Below are 22,668 nucleotides of genomic sequence, written 5' to 3' on the forward strand. Positions count from 1 at the left end.
CTTGATATTCAGCACAGCTTACTATTGCTGGGACTGAGTTAGGGGAAGTTGGGAGTGTATAACAGGGAATGTTTATATACTACTCATTTGATGAAGGGTACTAATTTTTCTTTTCTAAGAAGGGGAAAATTGAGTGGGGGGGGAGTAAAATAAAGCTTTCTGTGAAAATTAATGTGAGGCTGGTAAAAAGCCTATGCCTTTATTCTCGGACCGTGGCCCCATGTAATTTGAGAGTATCTTGGGTTCTCAGTGCAGCCAGTGTAGCAGGGTAAGGAGCTAGGTGGCTACAGGGAAGGCTAGAAAGAGAAAGAAAGCACATGGGGGGAGTGTACACAGGAAAGATAGAAAACTGGCTGTTCTTAGTGTATCCAGGATAGAAGGCTTAACAAATACAGAAAAAACAGGCTTACTTTTATCCTCCTTATCCTTCCTACTGATAAGACGAAGGAAAGTTATAAAATGATAGTCATGACACCTGTCCTAGAATGAGACAAAGCTAAATAACATTCGATAACCAATGGAATGGTTTCCTATTATTCTTAAAATCAATTCCAAAACACTAACTATAGCCTATAAAGCCCTTGTAGCCAAGCATAACCCAGAGTGCATATCTACATATTTTGTATTTAAGTGGGGGAGGGGGGGAACTACGATGACTTAACTTGCCAAAATTGACCCCAGACCACACATAACCATGATCCGGCCCTGACTATTCTCCAGCTTTGCCTCCTGATACTCTCAATCTCACTCACTATACTACACTCACAGTGGTCCTTCCTCTAGGTCCTTAAACATGTGGGGCTCCCCCCTTTCACGGTCTCCACATATACTGTTTCCCCATCTGGAATGCTCTTCCATATACCCTGTACCCCAAACCCTCAAACCACTATTCATCCTTCAGGTCTTATCAACAAGGATTCACTGCTACAAAAAAATACTATATTTTTCCTTAGTGACACATGCCACAATTATTTATACAGGTATGTGTTTGACAAGTCTCCTTGCTGTAAAGTCACAAGGGCAAGGACCATGTCTGTCTTGTTAAAGGCTGGCATGTAGTGGACACAGGTTCAAGAATTATTTGTGAGGAGCAAAGGAGGGAGTATCCTCCCTGTACTATCTTACTGGGCTCTGTTTTATGATCATCTCTGTCCTTGTGCAACCTGGCTTAAGCTTCTAAAAATGCAAAAGGATCTGTCAGATTCATTTTTCTCCAACCTTCAAAGTACCTCATGCTGGAAAGCAAGCACTCTGCAACTATTTGAATCGACTAAGTAGAGGAGAAAAAAGAGTATCCCATAAAAAGTTTCCGTTACACTGATCAGTGAATTTTGAACATAAACAAAACTTTGTGCCTACAACTGCCAACCCAATAAATATAAAGTTCCTGAGCAAGGTAAAAAACTAACAAGAAACATAAAAACAACTCTACTGCCATCCACCAGGTTCTCCAAATCAAAAGCAACGGTCCTTCTTTCTCCCAATATTACTGCTGTTGGCAATTCACCATATTTGAAATGAAGAGTTAACAATTATGGTTCTCTCTCAGTAGTTTCTATCCTATTCCCCAAAACATCTTTATTAAAAATTTATAGAAACCAACTTTGCAACTGGAATATAAAATAACCAGATGATCTAGAGACTACAGTAAATATCTGGGCAATTATATTCTTAAGAACAACCAAACTGCTGGTTTTTCATCTGTTTCAATAACCACAATTTGGAATCTCAGCATCAAGCCTGAGCACTGAGCACAAAACAGAATTCAATGCCTGCTACAATTATCAAGAAGAAAAATGATAGGTTTGACATGGTTTCTTAACAATATTTATTATTTAACAATAATTGTCCCCTACACAATCTGATTTATACCCATCTAATCTTATCATTTGTCAAGTCTTCATGCTCACTTTATAAACAGATTCAAGCCACAAGTCACTTTGAAAATCTAGGAACGAAAAATGTGTCTTCAGAACGAGCTCTCATCTCGGCAAGTATAATCAATAGGTCATCAGGAAGGAAAAAAAACTACCTCAGAAATTTTATTACTCCACAAGTGATTTTATGAATGGAAAGGAAACAGAATATAACAGAAGGTACAATCCCTACTTTGTCATTTAGTAGTTCCAACTTTTCTGAAGGTTTTTGACCATTATATCTATATACTTACCCTCTTCCCCAAAACACACACACACACTCTCTCTCTCTCTCTCTCTCTCTCACACACACACACACACAGATTGGGAGGAGGGAACCAAAACTGTGCAGTCAAAACCATGCAAAACAAAGCTACCCAATATAAGCACTGCCAAACTTATAAAACCGAGTTTGGCAATCATTTCCTGCATCTCTACTTCACTAACACCCCCCCAACCCCACCCAGTGCACTAAGGTGCTTCAGAGTGGTCCAAGAAAGGAACACCCTACAGAAAAGTCAGCATAGGTTGAAATCACAGTCATAAATTCCCAAAAGGGCATAGATTATGATTAGTTGAGTGATTTACTCAAAAGAGAGTATATTACCATAAATACCAAAAGTTGGTTTTTCCTTACCTTCCAATTCACTAACAAAATTGAGGCCCAGCTTCCTGAACTAGCTATTAAGTAAATCTTTATCCTTACCCATCCTTCCTAATAGCCTCAAAGAAATAGACTGCCCTCTACCCACTCACAGCTAACTCTTTCATGGGTGCTCATGATATCACCCCTCTTATTTCCTTCACAACTTTCATTCTTCCCTCTCTATTCATGCATCATTCTTAGCTTTTCCCACTCTTTCTTTCCCTTCAGGACAGAAATGATGTTCAAGTCTTTTCCTTCAGGACCACTTCTCCCTTCTTTCTACTGAGGCTTAGCTTATATCGAATAAAGCGCACAAACCATAAGGGTACATTCAGTGTTTATACCCAGGAAACTAAAACTCAGAAAACCACAAAAAACCATGATAAACAGCAGATGGCTCAAGCCCCCGCCCATCAATATGCCCCCGAAAGTTAACAACTATTACGACAGATCGCCAAAAATTAGTTTTGCCTGTTAACTGACCTTCATATAAATACAGTCATACAGTAGGTCTCTTTTATTCTTTATTCTTTCACTCAACATAATCCACTCCCACTTTTTAAAAACAAGCATTCTTCAGAGTCGCTTCCTCGGCCCCCTCTTCACTCCACCCACTCTATCAAGCAGTTTCATTCAATCCAAACACATCACCGACTGCCTAACACAGATGCTCCCTGAGCTCTCTCCAGAAATACCTGAATGTCCTTCACGCACCTTAACTTTAACACATCCAAAATCTAAATCGCCATCTTCCCCCACCCCCAAAACCCAATTCCTGCTCCTATATTCTGCCTGTTGGGTGATGGGATTACAGTCAATCAAACCAGGAACCTCCAAGCCATCCTGACACACAAACCCTGTCAGTCTTATGCACACTGTATCCCTGACATGGGATATAGTGACACACTTCCTGACCTGGAAGACGTACTCAGATTAGTTCTGTAATGAATAATAAATCCTGAACTACTCCTTCTCCCCCAACATATAATCATTCAAGTAAGACCCAGGAATTCTACATTCTAAGCAATAGCAATTTCCATTCTGCCGTTCTTCATCTGCGCTGACCTAGTCCAGATCTTTCTCATCGAGCTCCCAGGTAGCCCCTCGGTCCCCATACCTGGAATGCCCTATCCCATCCACTCCTATTCCTAGTCTACTCTTTCCGACATTCAAAATCATCTTCTACCCACCCCAACTGCAGAGACCTAATTAGTTTCCTATTTGGTACCACAGCCACATTGTACAAACCTCAAAAGTGACACACTCTGTATTGTCATTACTTCTTTCTCCCTACTAGGCTGAACTCCTTGAGGCAATTCTTTCTTTGGATCCTCAGCTCCTAATAGAGTACTTCCAAATGTTAATTAAAGATGGCACTAAGACAGTAACCAAGTCTCCAGCAGCTTCTCTCCCATCCACCCTCCAGCTAGCTGCCAGTTAACATCCTAGAATACAGATCTAACCATGTCACCCCCACACACTTAAAATGCTCGGTAGCTCCCACTGCTTACCAAGTCAAGCCCTTAGCATGTGAGGCCTTTCATCATCTGGCTCCAACCTCCTTTTCTGTTTCACCTCTAACCACTCAACCTCATCACCTAACACTTCACCAATGGCGCTACCCACCATTCCATACCTACATGGTGCCCTTTCATTCATGGTTTTCCTGACACACCCTTATCATGCAGCTCTAGTCCCTCAATCTCAAAGGGAATCCTTCCCATGGAGCTTTTCAAAGGCATTCCACTTCCAGGGAGAGTTGCTTCATCGGGTTTCTGTGTTCCCTTGGCCCTCTATAAATGCCTTCATTAAGGTATTTCAAGTTTTATTATAATTGTTAATGTAATTTACACACACACATACCCCAAATAGGAAAGCCTTGACATTCAAAAGGCATTCATCCAGAGAGCTTCATAAATTTAAAATAAACATTCTTTTTAGACCTCTTCACTTTTGTCCATAGCCATAGCCAGCACTAGCATTTATTTTAAATGTGAAAAAAAAAAATGAGTCATAAGGAAACCAAGTAAATAAATAATGTTTATATCACCTTCCTGAGAGTTACTGCACATACTGTAGGCAGCAGAAAGCAACAGAGCTCCACTGAGCTCTGGAAGCTGGATTGTGAGCCAGGTTCATTTACCAGCTAAATGGATGGCTTTTGTCAGTTTAACATGTCCTACACCATTTCACGTTTATCCTCTGCAAAATCTGTCCTCAACTGATAAATATTTGTAAATACTAAGAACAGGAGACACACCTTCATTCATTCTCATATCACCAACTCCTAACTCTAGCACTTGGTCCTTCAACTTTACTGAACTAGCGATATGAACTACTTTCATGAACTGACCCACAATTCTCTCATCACTCAAACTGCGCACATGTCATCTTTGAGCTTCTTTCACCAAAATGGCCAACTAACTACTAAGTCCTAGGATAACATCTTCACAGGTCTCCTCTTCTCCCTCCACTGCTCTAATTCAGGCCCTCAGTACCTCATTAAGCCACATACTTGCTGAATGATTTCTTTTCTCCAATTCTAATCTCTCCCACTCCCAATTCATCCAGCACTAGCCCTTCTTAAAGTACACTGTGCAGCTCAATCAACCTGAGGGTCTTCCAAGTCTGAGGTGGGCCCTGAGATTCTGTGTTTCTAACATGCTCCTGGGAGCTGCTGACAATGCTAGTCCATAGATCACATCTCAAGGAGCAAAGCTCCACTCAACATTATCCTGGAATAATGCTTACCTAGCAAGCAGTCAAGAGGCAAAGGCCACATGACCATCAATCAGGAAAGCACAGATCTCTGCGCTAGGTAAGAAACTAGACTAGATGCCCCTGGTCCCTTCCAATGCTCAGATTCTATGCCCTCCCCCTCACACATCCATCCATTTTATACCTGCGGAGCCTGGCAAAGCTATAATCTAGCAGGTATTTCTTCAATTATCGCATTCGCCAGATTCTGACTTAGTAACTATCCACAGACAACTCTGGTTGAGCGGACTCTAGTACCACAAATGTTTCTAAAAGATAAAAGAAGACACTGTGTAAAGGGATAAGTATAGTTGTGCTTATGATGGTACCTTAAAGATAAATGAACAACACTACCTTCCTTGATCCATCAGTATTATTTGGAGGTTGATGCTACTGGGGTTAATCTGCCAGCTTCTTAGAACCAAGAGGGCTATCAACCATTTTTGTTTTATTGCTTGGTTGTGGGGAGGGGGTGGAGGTGGGAGATCTGACACACATCTCCAGAAGCAGGAAGCAATGACAGCTCCCAACTCTATTAGCAGCTGCAAGCCGATTCAGGATATAAAACAAGCATTCTGACTGTATTAACTACAAAACAAGCTCTGGCTCTGGTTTCAGAAATGGACTTTTATGTGGTATCTTCAGAATGACATTATCCTCTTAAGTAGTTCCAACATATCTGTTTACAGAACTTTTGTCATCATGTATTTATTAATGAGACAATACCATTCAGATTGTGGTTAGAAACACCAAGTCACTCTTACAACTTGGTTACAGAGCAAGGGATTTGGAGTGTCTGCTTTATAATCACAAGGACCAGTAACTACTCTCCTTATGATTACAATGATGCTAACATTTCTGTTACTATCCCCCATAAAATCAGCTTGTCGACTGTTGATATAACTCTAATGAGTTAACTGAAAGTCTCTGTAAAAATTTGTCACAGAGGGCAAAAAGGTGCTAATAACAGTGGAAAATCCACACTGGCAGGTGATTAACCTCAATGTTGATGAGTATGAAGGAGAAGCATTTTCATCTCAATTAGAAACATGATTTATTTTAACCAGACAGGATCTGAATAACTTTTTTTACCATGGTATTTGTCATAATTTAAAAACAAAACAAAAAGTAAAATGAAGATCTTTTTTCCAGTGTTGCCATTCACATTACTACATGAGACAATATTTCACAGAGACATTTGCCTCCTATTTAAAACAAAAACAAAACAAAATTTGTAACAGGCCATTAGTAAAGATTTAACTTGCCATATGTGTAGTACAAGCTTTCCAGCCATGGATTAAAGAGCTAATATGTTGCTTTTGTCTAAATGAACACTCAAGAACTGTGTCTCCTCCTGGTCCAATAAGAAGTCCTCTTCATCAATGAAGATTGAAACACTAGATGAGCACAATTAAAAATAAAATTCCCAGATTATGACCAACTCATCATTGCTCAAATTTTACATTACTGCAGTTTACATATGTCACTAAACTAAAAGAAAGTAACTGATTCCAGTAGATAAACACATTTCCCATAAATCTCATAAATCTCAGGAATGCAAACCCTCATAGGCCTTTAAAAAAAAAAAAATAACAGAATGTCTTTCGAATGCATGGCGGGACCCCGGCACCAGGCTTCAGGGCAACATGGAGCATGCACACATTTGCATTTTCTTTTCAAAAAAGCAAAATTAGGGGCGCCTGAGTGGCTCAGATGGTTAAGCATCTGCCTTCAGCTCAGGTCATGATCTTGGGGTCCTGGGATCCAGCCCCGAGTCAAGCTCCCTGCTCAGTGGGGAGTCTGCTTCTCCCTCTTCCTCTGCCCTCCACTCGTGCTCTCTCTCTCTCTCAAATGAATAAAGAAAAATCTTAAAAAAAAAAAAGAAAAATTAATATTTGCTTAATCCAGAATTTAGACCCTCACAAAATGTGATACCAAATGGAGCCCAAATGATTCACTCAAGTGGATAAAAAGCCCTAGACGCCTAGATAGAAAGGTACTTCATAAATCTTAAAGGATAAAGCAGGAATTCCTATTCCTAAACTCGGTCTGACTGGATTTGAACTAGGAATTTATGGTTGCTCCTCAAACAATTCAGGACCCCAGCATTGAGGCAACAGTCTACTCTTTCTGGTCCCTCAAGCCTTGACTCCAGGGCCTTCTGGGGATTCACACCATGGCTACTACAGTCTTCTGTGAACCCTGACTCTACTGGAACACTTTTCACCTTTGTATAAAAATGCTGGCTTGCCTGTTTTTTCCACAAACATGCCCTCAAAACTGTAAGTATGTCACGGGATCCTAGAAAATTCAAATTAGTCATCTTTGAATGAAAAGCACCTCTGACATAATAGATACGATAATTGATGGATGGATAGATGAAAGTGTAGAGTCTGCCACTGTCACTGAGCAACTGTCTATCCTGTTTTCCCTAATGAGCCCTAATTAACTCGCATTAACATTTGTGGCAATTTACTATTGCTAAGAATAATAAAACCACACTACATTTGTGTAATATCTCACAATTTACAAAGCACTTCCATGTGTATCATCAAATCTGAACCTCCCAAAGTTCCTTGAGACAGATTTATCTTATCACTTTTCTCTTTCTCTCTCTCTCATGAAGCTTAAGGAGGTTCAGGGGCTCATTACAGGTCTCACATCAAGCAAAGAAGCCCACAGTCAAATCTGACTGTCCAGGTCCTCCATCAACACTCTTTCCACCCTAAGCCCAGGGCTTGGTTTTTAACAACCGGTGCTGCTATGCCAGGAACTTCCACATATTTCATTTGATCTTCTCAACAACCTCGTAGGACACGAAGGCATGAACTCTTTCAACAGAGAAGGAGGGGAGCCTGGATGGCTCAGATGGTTGGGCGTCTGACTCTTCGTTTCAGCTGGGGTCATGATTTCTAGCCCAGAGTGAGGCTCCACGATGGACAGGGAGTCTGCTTGGGATTCTCTCTCCCCATCTGCCCCTCCCTCTTTCTCTCTCTCAAATAAGTAAATAAATCTTGGGTCCTGGGACTGAGCACCGTATGGGGCTCCCTGCTCAGTGGGAGTCTGCTTCTCCCTCTGCCCCTCTCCACTCACCCCCCTCGACTCAAGTTCACTTGCTCTCTTTCTCCAATAAATAAATAAAATCTTAAAAGAAGATAAAGTAATAAATCTTAAAAAAAAAAAAAAACAGAGAAGGAAGAAAGTAGAGCTCTAGGGATAGTGTCAGATCCAGAACTCAAGTCCAGGACTTAACTACTTCAAAATCTATGCTTCCCAAATACTGATATGCCCAAACTGGCCCCAGAAGGTTATTAGGGATAAGTTCTTTACATTCAGCAAAAGAAGGTGGATACTAACTAGTTGACTCTGGTGTCGGACACCTGGACCTGAATTCTGTCTGTGCCTTACTCACTGTACAAACTGACAAATGCAGGTGAGTTACTATACTGCTCTGTAACTCAGTGCCCTCTCTCCGTAATACTGGGGTAATAATATGGTCTACCTCACAGGGTTGTTATGAGGAATAAATTAGCTAATATATATAAAGCACAAAAACACTGCCTAGCATGTAGTAAGGACGATATGTTTGCTAAATAACAAAATATTACTCAATTTCTTGAACATTATATACAGGGAGTTTTTGCACTTGGTTCTTCAAATTAAAAAAAAAAAATGCCATCTAGTTCGTCGTTGTGGAAGAGAAGAACTGGGACTTGTGAACACCCAAATAAGTTTGGCAATGCATCTTTATCTCATTTAGTATTTTAGGGCAATGGGTCTGGAGATTTTCCCTGTAAGTGTTAATGGATTCAAGCCTAGAATCTATTCCAGCTAAGATAATTTGGAACTTAGGTAAATACAGCTAAAAGCCTACAGAAGAGAATCCCAGTTTTGTACCCAAGAGGGTCTAATAAGGCCACAAAGTGCAACAATAGTACAATCTTTGTCTTGTGGTCACATAACTAAGAATTGGTCACTAGACGATGAAAGCCAGCTTACCAAAGGTGGCAGGTGTTCTAACTTGACTTTTCTAGGTCATTGACATCTGGGACTCTACACCTCCCACACCCCCACTAAAACTACTTCATCTTCTCTGGGAGTTCATTTACCTATAGCACTAAAGCACCGTGAGTACCATTAGAACAATGGTCCCATTTCACAATTTCCAGCTATCTCAGAGTTATTTTGCATTATATTCTTGTCATCTCAATTCATGGCTACACATAGAAACCCCTTCTCAGGTCAACTAAGAAAACCTCAAAGCACCGCTGGCAGAGTTGTTACTGATTTTGATAGACATGTTAGTCTTCATTTTTCTATATTCAGAAGATAAATCATGTGTGCTTCACAGGGACCTTCAGGATGGTCCCTAGAAATTCTTTAGGAGAAAAAAGGAATCTCTTCGTCATAAATAAGCAGCTGAGTGATGCCTAATGCAATAGGTGTGTATATAGATGTATACATACCAGCATTTTATGCTCCAGCCAACCCCACTCCCACCCTAGATACTTTGGGAAGTATCCAAAGGAAAAGAGAATCCTGATACCTCCGTATTCCAGAAGTACATGAGTTGCCATCCTGAAAGTAATGGTCACAGACTGCTATTGAGAAATCAGGGAGCAAAAAAGAAATGCAGTGGAAACCAGATAAAAAGCCTTCCCTTTCACCCTATTTTCCTGAACAAATTCAAAATAGCTACTAAACCTATACTGTTCTATATCATAGATTTTAATCTCTATCAGTTAAAAAAGAAAAACACAAACTGAGGAAAAGTGGCATTTTATATCAGGGAAGAAATAACTCAACTATCCAATAAAAAGTATTAACACAATTTGTTCTTTCCTACTTCCTATCTTTCTTAAACAATAGATTAAAAAGTTCAGCATAGAAAATAAAACTATCAGATACCACAGGAAAATACAGGAAATTTCATTTTTTTAAACCTGGGATAGGGAATCTTTTTAAAGCATGACACAGAACCCTGAATATTTAAAGGAAAAGACGGACATAAATGTGTAATGGATAAAAAAAAATTAGTGACTTACAAAATAAAGCTAGTTTCTCTAAATATACCTCTATAAACCAGTAGGAAAAAGGCAAATATCAAACAAAAAATGAGAAAGGGATATGAATAGGCCATTTACAATAAGTTACCAATTAAAATGGGGAAAAAATGCTCCACGTAATTAAGAACCGCAATTTTTTTTAAAATCACGGTTTTTTTCTCCCAAGACTACTTACCCCACCCCACTCCTCCCCCTCCCATCCATAAATAGGACTACCACCTCCCGTTAACATCCTGCCTCAACACTCAATGGAGAACGCATGTGCGGGGTGGGTATAAAAGAACAAGCTCAGTTATAGCGGTGTTTACTTCTTCCCATAAGGACAGATCCTTATTACATACAACTGAATGTCAGCTGCCCCCAGCCAGACCACCTCTCCAAGAGACTATCAAGAGAAATTTCTCCTCTGCTTCAGCATCTGGAGTACATATTCTGCATGTCAGATGCAATGTATTTTTACCCTTTGTACTTCTGCACTTTAAAAAGTTCTCTTCCTCGTATTAAAAATGAACAGTCATCTTTGAGGAATTAATTGACTCAGTAGATTAAATGCCCTATAAGGAAAGCTAAAACTTTTGCTTAAGGTAAATGACTAAATTAAAATAGAGCCTAATATAGAAGAGAATCTCTCTCACACCCCCAAAAATATTCACAAACTGCCTTTTTGCTAACAGGGGCAGAAATTTCTTTTTCCCCTCTCTCCCTCCCTCTACCTCTCTTTTAGGGAGAGAGAGGAGATACTCAAAGCAGTAGCAGATTTCATGATAAAGACTTACAAAGCCAACAAACAACAGAAGCCTAAAGATTACCGAAGCCAGTTGTTTTTGATTTTTTGTATCACACAAAAGCAGAACTGTGCATGTGTGCGTGAATAAGCTATGTGCGTCTCGTCGTGAGAAGACATCTTTTTAAAAATTGAAATGAAGAATACTGAATCTTTTTAATGAACATGTTTGAATGAGAATATTTTTTCAAAATCTATTCTTAAATTTTTTTCCCAAATATTTTTTAAAAGTCAATGATTTCTTTTTACATTTCCAGTCTAACAATTTCAAGTTCAAAGTACTAGACGAATCACCATTGGTTTTCTGATTTTCTAGTACTGCAACTCCTCTCAGCCAACTGTCTGTCAACATTAAAGTTCCATCATGAAATCCCCCAAAGGGTAACATCACTCACGAAATCTAATTTCCCTCTATGCAAGTAAGATATCCAACTGTTCCATCAGAAGCCCCTCCTTATATCTGCTGCAGTGACATGCAACCTCCCAAAAGCACTGAGTAGAATGAAATGAAACTGGAAACACCTTGAGGTCACAGAGAAACCACCAAATGTGTGACATACACTCCATTTTTTTTAACTTCCATTTTGAATACGAAATAGAAGGAGGCTCCAAAGATAAGCTTATAAATTCACAGTGTGGTGAAAAAAAGAACAATGGACAGATAATCCAAATCATGGGTGCTATTCCTAATTCTGAGACTGACTTGTCTTAGACCAGATACTTAACCTCTATAGGCTTGCTTTTGTCATCTATAAAAATACAGATGTTAGGATCTCTGTGGGATCCTAAGTTCTATCATTCAATCAAATTAACAATGCAAAAATTTCATTTTCTTTAAGTGCATTTTCTCCTGAGACTCTAGGCACAAGGAGATAAGCACACAGCCCATCAAGAATGAAAACTAAAGAACTAGTAAGTTTTGCACATTCGAATACCTCAAATACAGAGTTACCATTACAGTAAACTTGACACTACTGAATTATGAAAGGATCTTGCTTTGTACATTAACTTAAGAAAAAACCCTAACTTTAAAAAGGATGTATTTATTTAAATCCATCTCTAGCACACTGAGGTCTACGTTGGGAAGGAGGGCTGGCAGGGAAAGAGTGAATCAAACACTGCCTACGCTGTCATTAGTCTGAATCTATACCAAAAAGGCAACCTACTCTGGTTGTCAACCTCAGGCTATCTTGCATATATGAAGTCCAAGTCCATCCCTTTCTCCCCGAGAAAATGCAGGGGATTTGACTCTTTTAAACCCATAGATGGGTCTTACAGAATTTAAAGCAACTACCACTTTTAGTCTTTCTAACGGGAAGGAAAGGTTCTCCATTAAAGTCCCAGAATATTAAGAGTTGAAAGCGATCTTAGACTTACTCCACTCCAAGCTCATCACTTTACTGACCAGGAAAGCAACGCCCAGGATAGGTTAAAATGAATGCCCAAAGTCATGCCAAGTTTCCCAACTTTCAGACTAATTTCCTTAAACTACACACCATTTTTTCTCAGAGTGTGAGATAAAACCATGTAATTTTTTCCCCAAAGGTATTTTTGAAAAACAAAACAAACAAACAAACATACAAAACACCAACCAAGGTTACTGTCACCTGACCCCAGGACACATCAGCCAAACTCAAAAACCATAAGGTAGCACCCACTCAGGACTAAGACACAGCCAGACAAGCTCTCCAAATATATGGATGGGAACAAAGATAAAATTCCTTAGGAATAAATTTCTCATAAATGACAAGGTTTTAAAAACAAACTGGTCCTATACATAAAACTTCACTCTTTGGACCAGGTGTCAGGACTGAACTGATCGTAAAATCCAGATAATTATTGAATAGGCAAGGAAAACAAGTAGAGATCATACATTCACTGTATTTAAAAACATGCCTCATAGTTGAAAAGAAAGCCCAAATATTCTAACATATAAGGCAGCTATATGACAAGATTCATTTTCTAACTCTTTTCACTAGACGTAGGAGTCAGTAGAAACAGACAGCAACAAATATAAAACTCTTCCAGCTTGAAAAGAATGCAGGAAAAAAAGCTAAAAAGAAAAATCAACCAATTCAAATCCTCTCAAACCTCAAATTTCTAATTAGATTGCTCACTCCTTAGACCTTAATAAAATGGTCTAAAACAAAATTATTTCAAATTTTGTTCAGTCTTCAACTGAATGCTTTCACATAACTGGAGATGAGACTAATTAAATTTTAGCAAGCTTCATTTGGGAAAGTATACGCCAAAAATTCTGATTTTTTTTTTTGCTAAAATATTGACATTTACAAACTTATAAAATGTGTACAACCAATAAATCGACTTTTCCACTCCTTTTCTAATGGAACTTCTAGGTTCCAAATTCAGAAGCTCCTGGACTTGTACCTGAACAAGACATGTTATCATTATATAAATTTTACAATGTACTAAAGCAACCTCAAATGTAAAAATACAACAGGGAAACAATTATTTCAGCAAGAACTTCGCATTCTGGGAAGGTTATGCTTTGTTTCATTAAACATACTAAAAGGTATACCAGGCATATATTATATACAAAATATGTACCAAAACTATTCCACCTCTAAATCAAAGTGTAATGACACTTCAGTAATGCAGGAACTGTCACTATGCTTGATTCTAAAGTACACTGTGCAACCTGGAAGAGTTGCTATTTCACAGTTAACCGAATATCCTAACATCTTTTAATCAAAATATCATTAAAGTCTATTCTTTCCAGATCCCTGAGTTTTAAATTTATCAAAATTTCCCAAAGCCTAGAGTTGAAGTTTCATACAAACCAAAACCCAACCAGTCACACAGACTTTAATTATAAATACCTAATACGTCTAAAGAATCCACACGGTCAATGTTTTTGTTTTAATTATACTATCTTTAGAAAACCAAAGGTAAGTATAAAAAAGGGCTTGCCCTAGAAGCACCGGGACATGAGGCCAGATTCAAAACCCCTCATTACCAGTGTTATACCAGATGCCTGGGATTAAAGAGGTGGAGTGGGTTTTAGAAGGTGGGATTTTTTTTTTTTTTTTTTTTTTTGAGGCTTAATTTCCCCAGACATGTTGGTAACTTCTTTCTCTTTTTCCAAAATGTCAGGCATCTTTTTTAAAGGAAAGCTTTTCTACTGAGTGGTTCAGGATCTCCCAACTTTCACAGTACAATTAAACCCTTCTCCTGTCCAGATAGACTGAACTGTGTTCAGCCCTGGCACATAACAAAATCATTAAATCTAAGATGCCTCATTTGACAGATGTCTCATTAAATTCGTCTCAAAGTTGAGGTAAGAGATGCCTTTGAAAAGAAGGGGGGGAAAACACCTGTTAACTCTAAGAAAACTTTGAGAGAGAACTGCTCTCTCAAAATCCACACAGAGCTTCACTCACGTGCAACAGAAGATATTAATAGTATGTGGCACATCTAAAAGCTCCTGCCATGGGAGAAATGCCTCTGTGTGTATGTGTGTTTAACACACCCCTGGGGGCCCAAACAGGATGGAAGGCTGAAGAATCAGGGCATACACCACCAGCTGCTTAACAAAATTCCACAAATTCAATTCAACAAATGTTTAAACTAAAATGCCAAGTATTACACTAGGCTTGGATCATAAAGAATGTCAATGAATGTTATGTTACCAATAAATCAAATTCAGGGCTTTAAAAAGAAAGAGAAAAAGAAACAACAAAAACACTTGACACTTTAAAAATAATAATGACCTTTGGGTAACCAATCGTTTAAGGTGGTGGATTTAACAATCGTATAGCAACATAAAGATACAACTTTGAACCCAGAAACTTTACAACCTAACTTACACATTTCCTCTCCCTGCAATTATTTCACTGAGCACAAAAGGCACACATTTTAGAAACAACTATGACATTCAGGGAGAATAGCTTACTCTCTAGCTCTCTATATTGTATGAATTATAAAAGTAATTGTAACAATAGCATAGTAACACCAATAAAGCACTATCACTAAAGTACCAACAATTCTATTTTAAAATAAAAGATTAAAGCAAACCTTTTCTGATGTATATTTTCAACACTTTACAAGTAAGGCTATGTTATAAAGGAACTGAATCTCCACACCTCCATCCTGAAAAGTTATCCACTTTTCAGACGAAGTGTTAATTCTCTATACCCAGTGAAGATTTACAGTTTAACAAATGAGGCATGGTCAAATAAAAAGAAGAGTCATTAAGTAAACTTCATTTCCTAACAACTTAAATGTAAGTATGACTATTGCAACCAGAATATTTACAACACTTTAGTACTCTTTCTGTATTGCCTGTTTATTTGCCAGGCTTGGTACTTTAGGTTTTTAAAGGCAGCAAGATTAAAAAAAAAAAAAAAAAAAAAAAATAGGGCCATCAACGTTTCACAAGGAATACCACTTTGGACTGGAAGATAATATCACCTCATTACCCACAAAAATAGCGTATTTTCTGAATGCTTCTAACCAAGTGAAAAAAATCAAGTGTAAATGAAATTCAGCATCGATTCATGGAAAGTGATATGAATTGCAAAACAGAACATCCCAGCTTTCTATTCTCATCTCTGCCAAGGACTGAAAAACCACAAGCAAGAGGCAAACCTCTCTGTGCACATTTCTCCATCTGAAAAGAGGATTGACACTGACTCCTCCCCTAATAATGTTTTTGAAAGGACAAATGAGATAATTTATGTGAAAGCCCTTTAAAATTTTTGAAGATAATAAAACCCAACATATTAATAGATGTTCTCAAAGCACAGTTATGAAGGAAAAAACAGCATGCACTTTACATCAAAAACAGCAAATATAAAATGTAAATATAAAACAACAAAAATAAAGTTAAACCCTTTGTTCTTAAAATTGAAAGGACCGTTCAAGCACACACTGGTGTCACATGTTCATACCACGTTACTCAATACTGCTGTAATTATAGTAATAAGAGCCTGCTGGTCAATATTACAGCTTAATGCTGAACCACCCCTTCTCGGTTTCCATGTAGGAAACCATGTAAGGTTTGATCATTCCCAAAAGAGAAAAAGAGAAGAAATATGAGAGGGGTTAGGAGATTGTTCTCCTCAGCAATCCCAAGAAGTCACATAAAAATATCTTGTTCAAGATTCACTAGGCACAGTGGGTGTGCTCTCCATTCTGTCAACATCCTTTCCCACTATTATAGAATTAGCTAGACCACTAAATCTAAAAGGTGGTACAAGAGTCAAAAAATACATAGTTTAATACTGCCCTTGGTCAATGACTCAGACTCCCCAGGGAGTCCAAAACACAAAGTTCATTAATCTTTTGAAGTCCATAACTTATGTCAAGCAACATAAATTTTTAAATTTCTTAACCTAAAATAACTCTCTTCCAATTAGAGTTTAAGACGGTTCATTTTAAAAGGAAATTAAATATTAATGTACTTAAAATACTTAAGACCAGTAATTTCACATAAAACCACTTAAATTTTGTCATATTTTAAATCAGCTAAAAGAATGCTTGAAAGATACAATAACAATTTTCAAACTAAGTTTTCATTAACAACTCTGTAATTAGATAGCACCTTTCACCAACACCTTATAGTTCATTAAAGACTTTCATTTTACTTTACCCAAATAAGTATTTAAATATTCAAAGGCTTCAAATGCCTTTCAAATAGTTTTAATAATAACTTGAGTCAAGTTATAAATACTGAAATTCCATTGCAAGGTGACCTTCAAAAGAATGAAAGTTCTCTGCTGGACAAGGACTTCTAAAAAAACAAAACAAAAACAAAAACAGCTGACTAGATAACTAGACAGCAGATAATGAGATCAATTTAAATATTCAAATAGCTTCAAAGGCAAATTCCTAATCTGTCCTTAACTCCAACTATACATATAAACAAAAAGATGTGCAGCAAGAAATTTAAGAGTAAGTTATACATAAACTTATAAAAACAAATGTGGCACACAACAGCTTCGTAAAGGGTGTCCTGTAAAATAAACCTTAATTCTCTTTTTCCAAAGGAAAAGAGTTACTACTAAATGTAACACTCCCGTTGGATTCCCCTGCAGAGGGAATTTCTAGGAATCTCCTCCAGCCAGGTACAAACCCTCATTGAGTGTGAAGTCCTGACAGTGTTCCCACAACAAGAAAGACCACCTTAGGACAAGCCCTTTTGTTCATCAATAACTAAACTTTCTTGCAAAAGTTCAAGTGGACTCACTATATGCTGAATTTTGTTCTATGGCAAATGAATATCAACAGACATTTTGTATATTACCTTGGGTTATAACACGCTCCACTGTGTAAAAAACAAAATAAACAACTAGCCATCTCTATAACAATCACGCATCTTCCTTCTAGGACACCTGTACAATGGCTTCACATTCAAGAATAGGTTGGATACTGTGTGTGACATCCTCATTTTATTAGATGTTTTTACAAGTGTATACACAGACGCATGTATATATTTATGCTGTGCATACAGAGACGAAGCAAGTAAGTTCGGACAAGGACAACTATGGCTTTTCATAAAAAACAAAACGAAAACAGTAAAATGACCACACCAGAAATCTAAGATTCAACCAGAAAGAAAATCTGTCACTTTTATATTGATAAGTTAAAACAACAACACTGTACATCACTCACTTAGAATATTTTAGACACACTTGAAGAGGCAATCAAGGGAATCAAAGATTTAAATTTCATGACTAGGACACCCAAAACCTTTCCCACGGACATTTATTGTAATCAACATGAGGAAAACAAGAGATGCAGAGCTCTTTCTATATAAAATATGTTCAGTACTGTTTACATATCCTTTGCTTTATGCATATTTCATTCTATTTAATTGGTTTGGTTACAAGAGCATTTATCATTCTCAGGTTAATATTCTCATTCCAAGTGTGATTACCATTTAATGCTTTTGTAAAATAACAGTATTTTACAAAAGACATGAGTTCTAGGAGAAAAGAATATAGTTGTTGCTCCTACTATAAACACCCCCCCCCCCGATTTTCTAGGTCATAAACTTTTAAAGCCAGTCATCCCGTTGAGATATTATCTTCAGATACTGCAAATGCTATTGTATTATGACATGGTTTTCTTTGTAAGGCAAAAATCCATCAGAAATCCTCTTGAATTATAGAAAAACTTCAATGAAGCTTAAAGGAACATCTCACCAGGAATGCTACTGGTCTTGCATATTTCAATGTGGGAGTAAAGATTTCTTCATTCAAACTGACTAAGCTGCCACTAAGACACAAGTTGAATTGAAACATTAAATTAGAAAGAATGGCAACAGTTTAATAAAGTTATAAGTATGATTATTTTTCCACCAGCACCTACAAACTAGAATAGTAAAGCTGAGGAAGATTTAACTCTCCTGATTTAATTTTGTTCTGCTAACTTTATTTTAAATAAGATGTCTTATCATTAAGAACATAATTGTTTAAACCAGAGGAGAAAAAAGATGCAAACAATATAAGGCTCCAATATAGCAACAGGATCTACAGCTCCCTCATTTAGTACCCACCGAGTCTTTAATCAAGAGAAACATTAGTCACTCCTGGTCAAGAATTAGATCTAATATATCAATATCTCAAAAAGCTGAAAAAAAAAAAAAAAGAAAAATTAAAGAAGTTTTCATCTAGAACCGAAAAAAAGAACGAGGAGGATTTTAGATCCCATCTCAAGAGATGGTAACCACTTCAAGTCTTATTGTGACCCCTATTGCAAGTCACACCGCAATGGTCAGACCGGGTTATAGAGGCTGGAAGTAAGGAATGAGAAAAAGAAATAGGCAACATCACTTTGGGTGCAAGAATCAAACTTGCACATAAAACTGAAACAAAGCAAAAAAGCTCTGGGGAAAGTATCACTAAGAAGGGTCCTGTTAGCGAAGACTCAGCGGGCAAATGCGCAGGAGAGCGAGCCGAACGAGCGCCCCCGGTGACAAGAAAGGAGCTCCTGGGGGTCACGCAGGAATGGCTCACTGTGGACTAATGCACAAGGAGTGACCCGGGGCATGTCTGTTGGTCGTCTCCCTCGGTCGGTACGATGTGCACGAGATCGTTTACCTGAAATCCCAAACTGCCCCAAACCCAGCATGCCCTCGAGGCGGGGCCTGAAGGAAGTCCCCTCATTGTTCAAAGTACCACTGCCTCTTTCACAAGTATCTGCTACCCGTACTTCCCACAGCGCCTCCCCACCTCTGAGCCCTCAACACTGACAGCGACTCCCGGATTGTAAAATTTCTCCACTTAGTATTACACAGTTGGTGGGTGAAGGCTGTAAAGAAGTAACAAAGACTCCCGAGGACCTGCAGGTACTCTTGGTCTGGACAGACCGCCGACGGCACCCATTCCTCAGCATCTGGAAGTGTTGACACCCCACACGTCAAAACACAGGTGAATTCCTTACCTGCATAGAAGCGAATGAGGCAGCCAATCTCCGAGTCCATGCCTTCCTCCTGCACCCTCCACAACTCCCCAAATCCCAGTTGGAAGAGGTAGTCATTTTGGATCTGCAATGGCTTCTCGTGTGCCTCCAGGCGCCGGGTGGTCTCTCCGTGGAGCTGCACGTACAGGGTGGGCGGCGGAGGCGCTTTCTCCGAGGCCGCCCCGTTCCCACCCGGGGTCGGCTGGGGGCGGCCAAGGGCCGCGGCTGCAGCCTCCTTTTCCTCCCGAGGCCGGTCGCGGGCGGCCCCTCCCGGGCCGTCGACGCCCCTCGGGTCCTTCGGCAGCAGCGGAGGCGGGGAAGCCGTCGGGGAAGGCGGTCGGGCGCCCGCCCCGGGCCGGGACTGCGCGGAGAGGCAGGGCAGGCGGGGCTGGCTCGGAGCCCCCACCAGGGCCGGGGCCTGGTCAGCCTCGAGCTCCTCGGACGACGAAGAGGAGCCGCTGCCGCTGCTGTAGGGGTCCAGCCGGTCGGACACGCTCTCCGCGCTGGGGCTCAGGCTGAAGCTCTCGGTGTCAGAGGCCGGGCCGGCGGCTGTGCCGTCCAGGGGCTGCGCGGCGCCCGGCTCACCCGGGCTGGAGTCTGACGGCGCCGGGCTGGCGCGGGAGGCGCGGCGCGCCCACCCGCCCGGGCCGCCCGGCAGCTGCAGGTCCGCGGGAGGCTCACGCGGCGGGCCCCCGACGGCAGCCAGCCCGCTCCTCCCGGGAGGCGGCCCCAAGTCCCGGGGTTCCGCAGGCGCGAGCCGCGGGCCGACGTCGGGGGGCCGCTCCGTGCCGGCCGCGGGTCCCGGGCCCTTGCCTATCACCTTCACCACACCGCCGCCTTTGTGGCCCACCTGCAGGAGGCGGGCGGCCACCTCGCCGGCCGTGGTGTCCAGCGTGCAGAGCACCGGACGCAGGTAGGTCGAGGCCAGGTGGCGGTCGAAGACGTGCACGCAGCCCCGCTGGAGCTGATGCCTCACCCAGTCCCGGTCCGACGGCTGCAGCTGCAGCATCTGCCGGTGCTTCAGGAGCAGCGTCTTCCTGTCCAGGCTCCGGGTGCACAGCGACGCCGAGGCCGAACAGGAGGCGGAGAGGCCGGCGGCGCCGGGGCAGTGCGAGGCAGCAGCGGCCGAGGACGACGACGACGACGAAGAGGAGGAGGACGAGGACGATGAAGCGGCGGCGGCCGCGGAGAGATTCCTTTTCAGGCGCCCTCTCCTCAGCAGGAGAGAGTTGGCGCCGCTGCCGGCCCCGGGCACCGGGGCAGCCCCGCCGGCGGTGGGCTGGGACGCCCCGCGCCGCCGCCGGCGACCCGTGCCTCCAGCCCGGCCCGGCAGTGGCCCCAGCTGCGCCTCGCCGGGGGCCTCTTCCCGCGCCCCGCCGGTCGGGGCTGCCGGGGTCAGCGCGGGCTCCGGGCTCCGGCCGCCCCCGGCCCCTGCCGCCAGAGCCGCCGCCGCCGCCGGAGCCGGAGCTCGGTCCTCCCTGCTGGTCTCTGGGAGTCGCTGCGCCGTAGCCGCGGCAGCGGGCTCCATTGCAGTGGGGCTTCGCGCTTCCCCCCCAGCTCCGGAGGCAGCGGGAGGAGAGGGAGGCGGTGAGGCGAAGGTGGGAGACGGCGGCGGCGGCAGCGCGGGGAGAAGGGAGAAGCCAATGGCGTTCGGCGCGGCCGTTCCAGGGGATTATGTGGCAATTCGGAGCATTCCGTCGGTGTCTCGGTGTTCCATCCCGCGCGCCCGCCCGCCTCGCCGCCACCGCCCCCCCACACACGCCCTCCCCGCCCGGGTCGCGGGCTCAGGAGCGCAGGCCCCGCCCGCCCCCTCCCCACCTCGCCGCGGCGAACCAGCAGCGTAGCCGGGCTCATTGAATATTAATCACGCGCCTGGAGCGGGAAGGCGGGAGGCGGGCAGGGCGGGAGCTCCACGAGGGCCTCATGAATATGCATCGTTAGCATGACGGCATTCCCGGGAGGAACGGAGGGAGCTCTAGGACGGCGGGGAGGCGGAGCTTCAGGATAAACAAACGCGACGCGTGCGTACGAGGGCGGGGCGGGGAGGGCAGTTTCCCGGGAGGTTCCTGCGCTGGCCTTGGGAGAGGGGCAGCCTGTGAAGAGCGGGGCGAGCGGTGCACCTTGGGAGTTGTAGTTCTATTGTGGGAACAAACATGCCCCAGGAAAACATGGCGAACCACAAGCCCCAGAGATCCTTACTTTATGCACCTCCTTGCAGCCAGCCTCTGGCTATGGGCAGTGGGTATTGTGCCCTCTGCTGTTAAGCTCTGTACCTGGGAATGTTCTTGTTATTAACTTGCGCCCAACCCGCCCATTCCCGCTTCCCACAAGACTTTCGTTTTCCCTGATAATTTAAAGTGAGGGCTTTGAGGAACTCTACACGGTGTGAACTCTACACGTTCCTTGGTTCTCACCTCCACCCACTGTATGAGATGCAAAAACACAACCAGAGCACCGCAGGATAACTGGCCGTGGAAGTGGCCAACTTCACTTCCCCCGCTTTTTCCAGGCGAGGGAAGACGGCGTCTGGAAGTTCTAACTTGGACAGTTGTTGAAAGCGCTTTTTGGAAATCGTGCAGCCGCTAGCCGATCCTCTCCCGAAACTATATGTGGGAAAGAAAAAGGCAAAGGGTTGGGGTCTTGTTTTTTTCCCATTGACCTTAAAGTGTGAAGTAACTTAATGACAACGGAACCAGTGGAAAGTAGAAGAAATGATGTACTGGAGACATGGTGGGATATGAGATTGGCTCGTCCTGTGTATTCTCTCTTATGTCTCACCTTGTTTTTTCTTTCAACGTTAAGAAAAAAATTAGTTTTTGCTGCTACAATGTTTAGTTGTGGTCTGAAAACTTGCACCTTCTTATCAGTTGATACTGTAGGTTACACTAGAATAGCTTGCTATTCAGAAGAATTTAGTAAACCGTTTTAATTGAATTACCATTCCCCCAGATTGTTTTATAAATCTGGATTTTCACATGTGAGATTCTGTCAGCTGCGTACTATCCAGGGCCTGCTTTAATTTCTTAAGTTTAATTTCAATGAAGTTACTAAACCTGGGGGGGGGGGGGCACCATG

General features: G+C 41.9%; 1 protein-coding gene across 1 annotated transcript in view; it reads right to left on the bottom strand.

Annotated features, from left to right (window-relative positions):
* Nucleotides 1–21,216, bottom strand: part of PHLPP1 (PH domain and leucine rich repeat protein phosphatase 1) — a 205,526-nt gene extending 184,310 nt beyond the window's left edge. The window contains exon 1 of the mRNA XM_026496438.4: nt 19,576–21,216. Coding sequence (XP_026352223.1) covers nt 19,576–21,121 — 1,546 coding nt within the window. The 5' untranslated portion in view covers nt 21,122–21,216. The remainder of the gene's footprint in view (nt 1–19,575) is intronic.
* Between the last annotated feature and the right edge of the window lie 1,452 nt (nt 21,217–22,668).

This window comes from Ursus arctos, unplaced genomic scaffold, assembly GCF_023065955.2.
Source record: "Ursus arctos isolate Adak ecotype North America unplaced genomic scaffold, UrsArc2.0 scaffold_17, whole genome shotgun sequence".
In the NCBI taxonomy this organism is placed as follows: Eukaryota; Metazoa; Chordata; class Mammalia; order Carnivora; family Ursidae; genus Ursus; species Ursus arctos.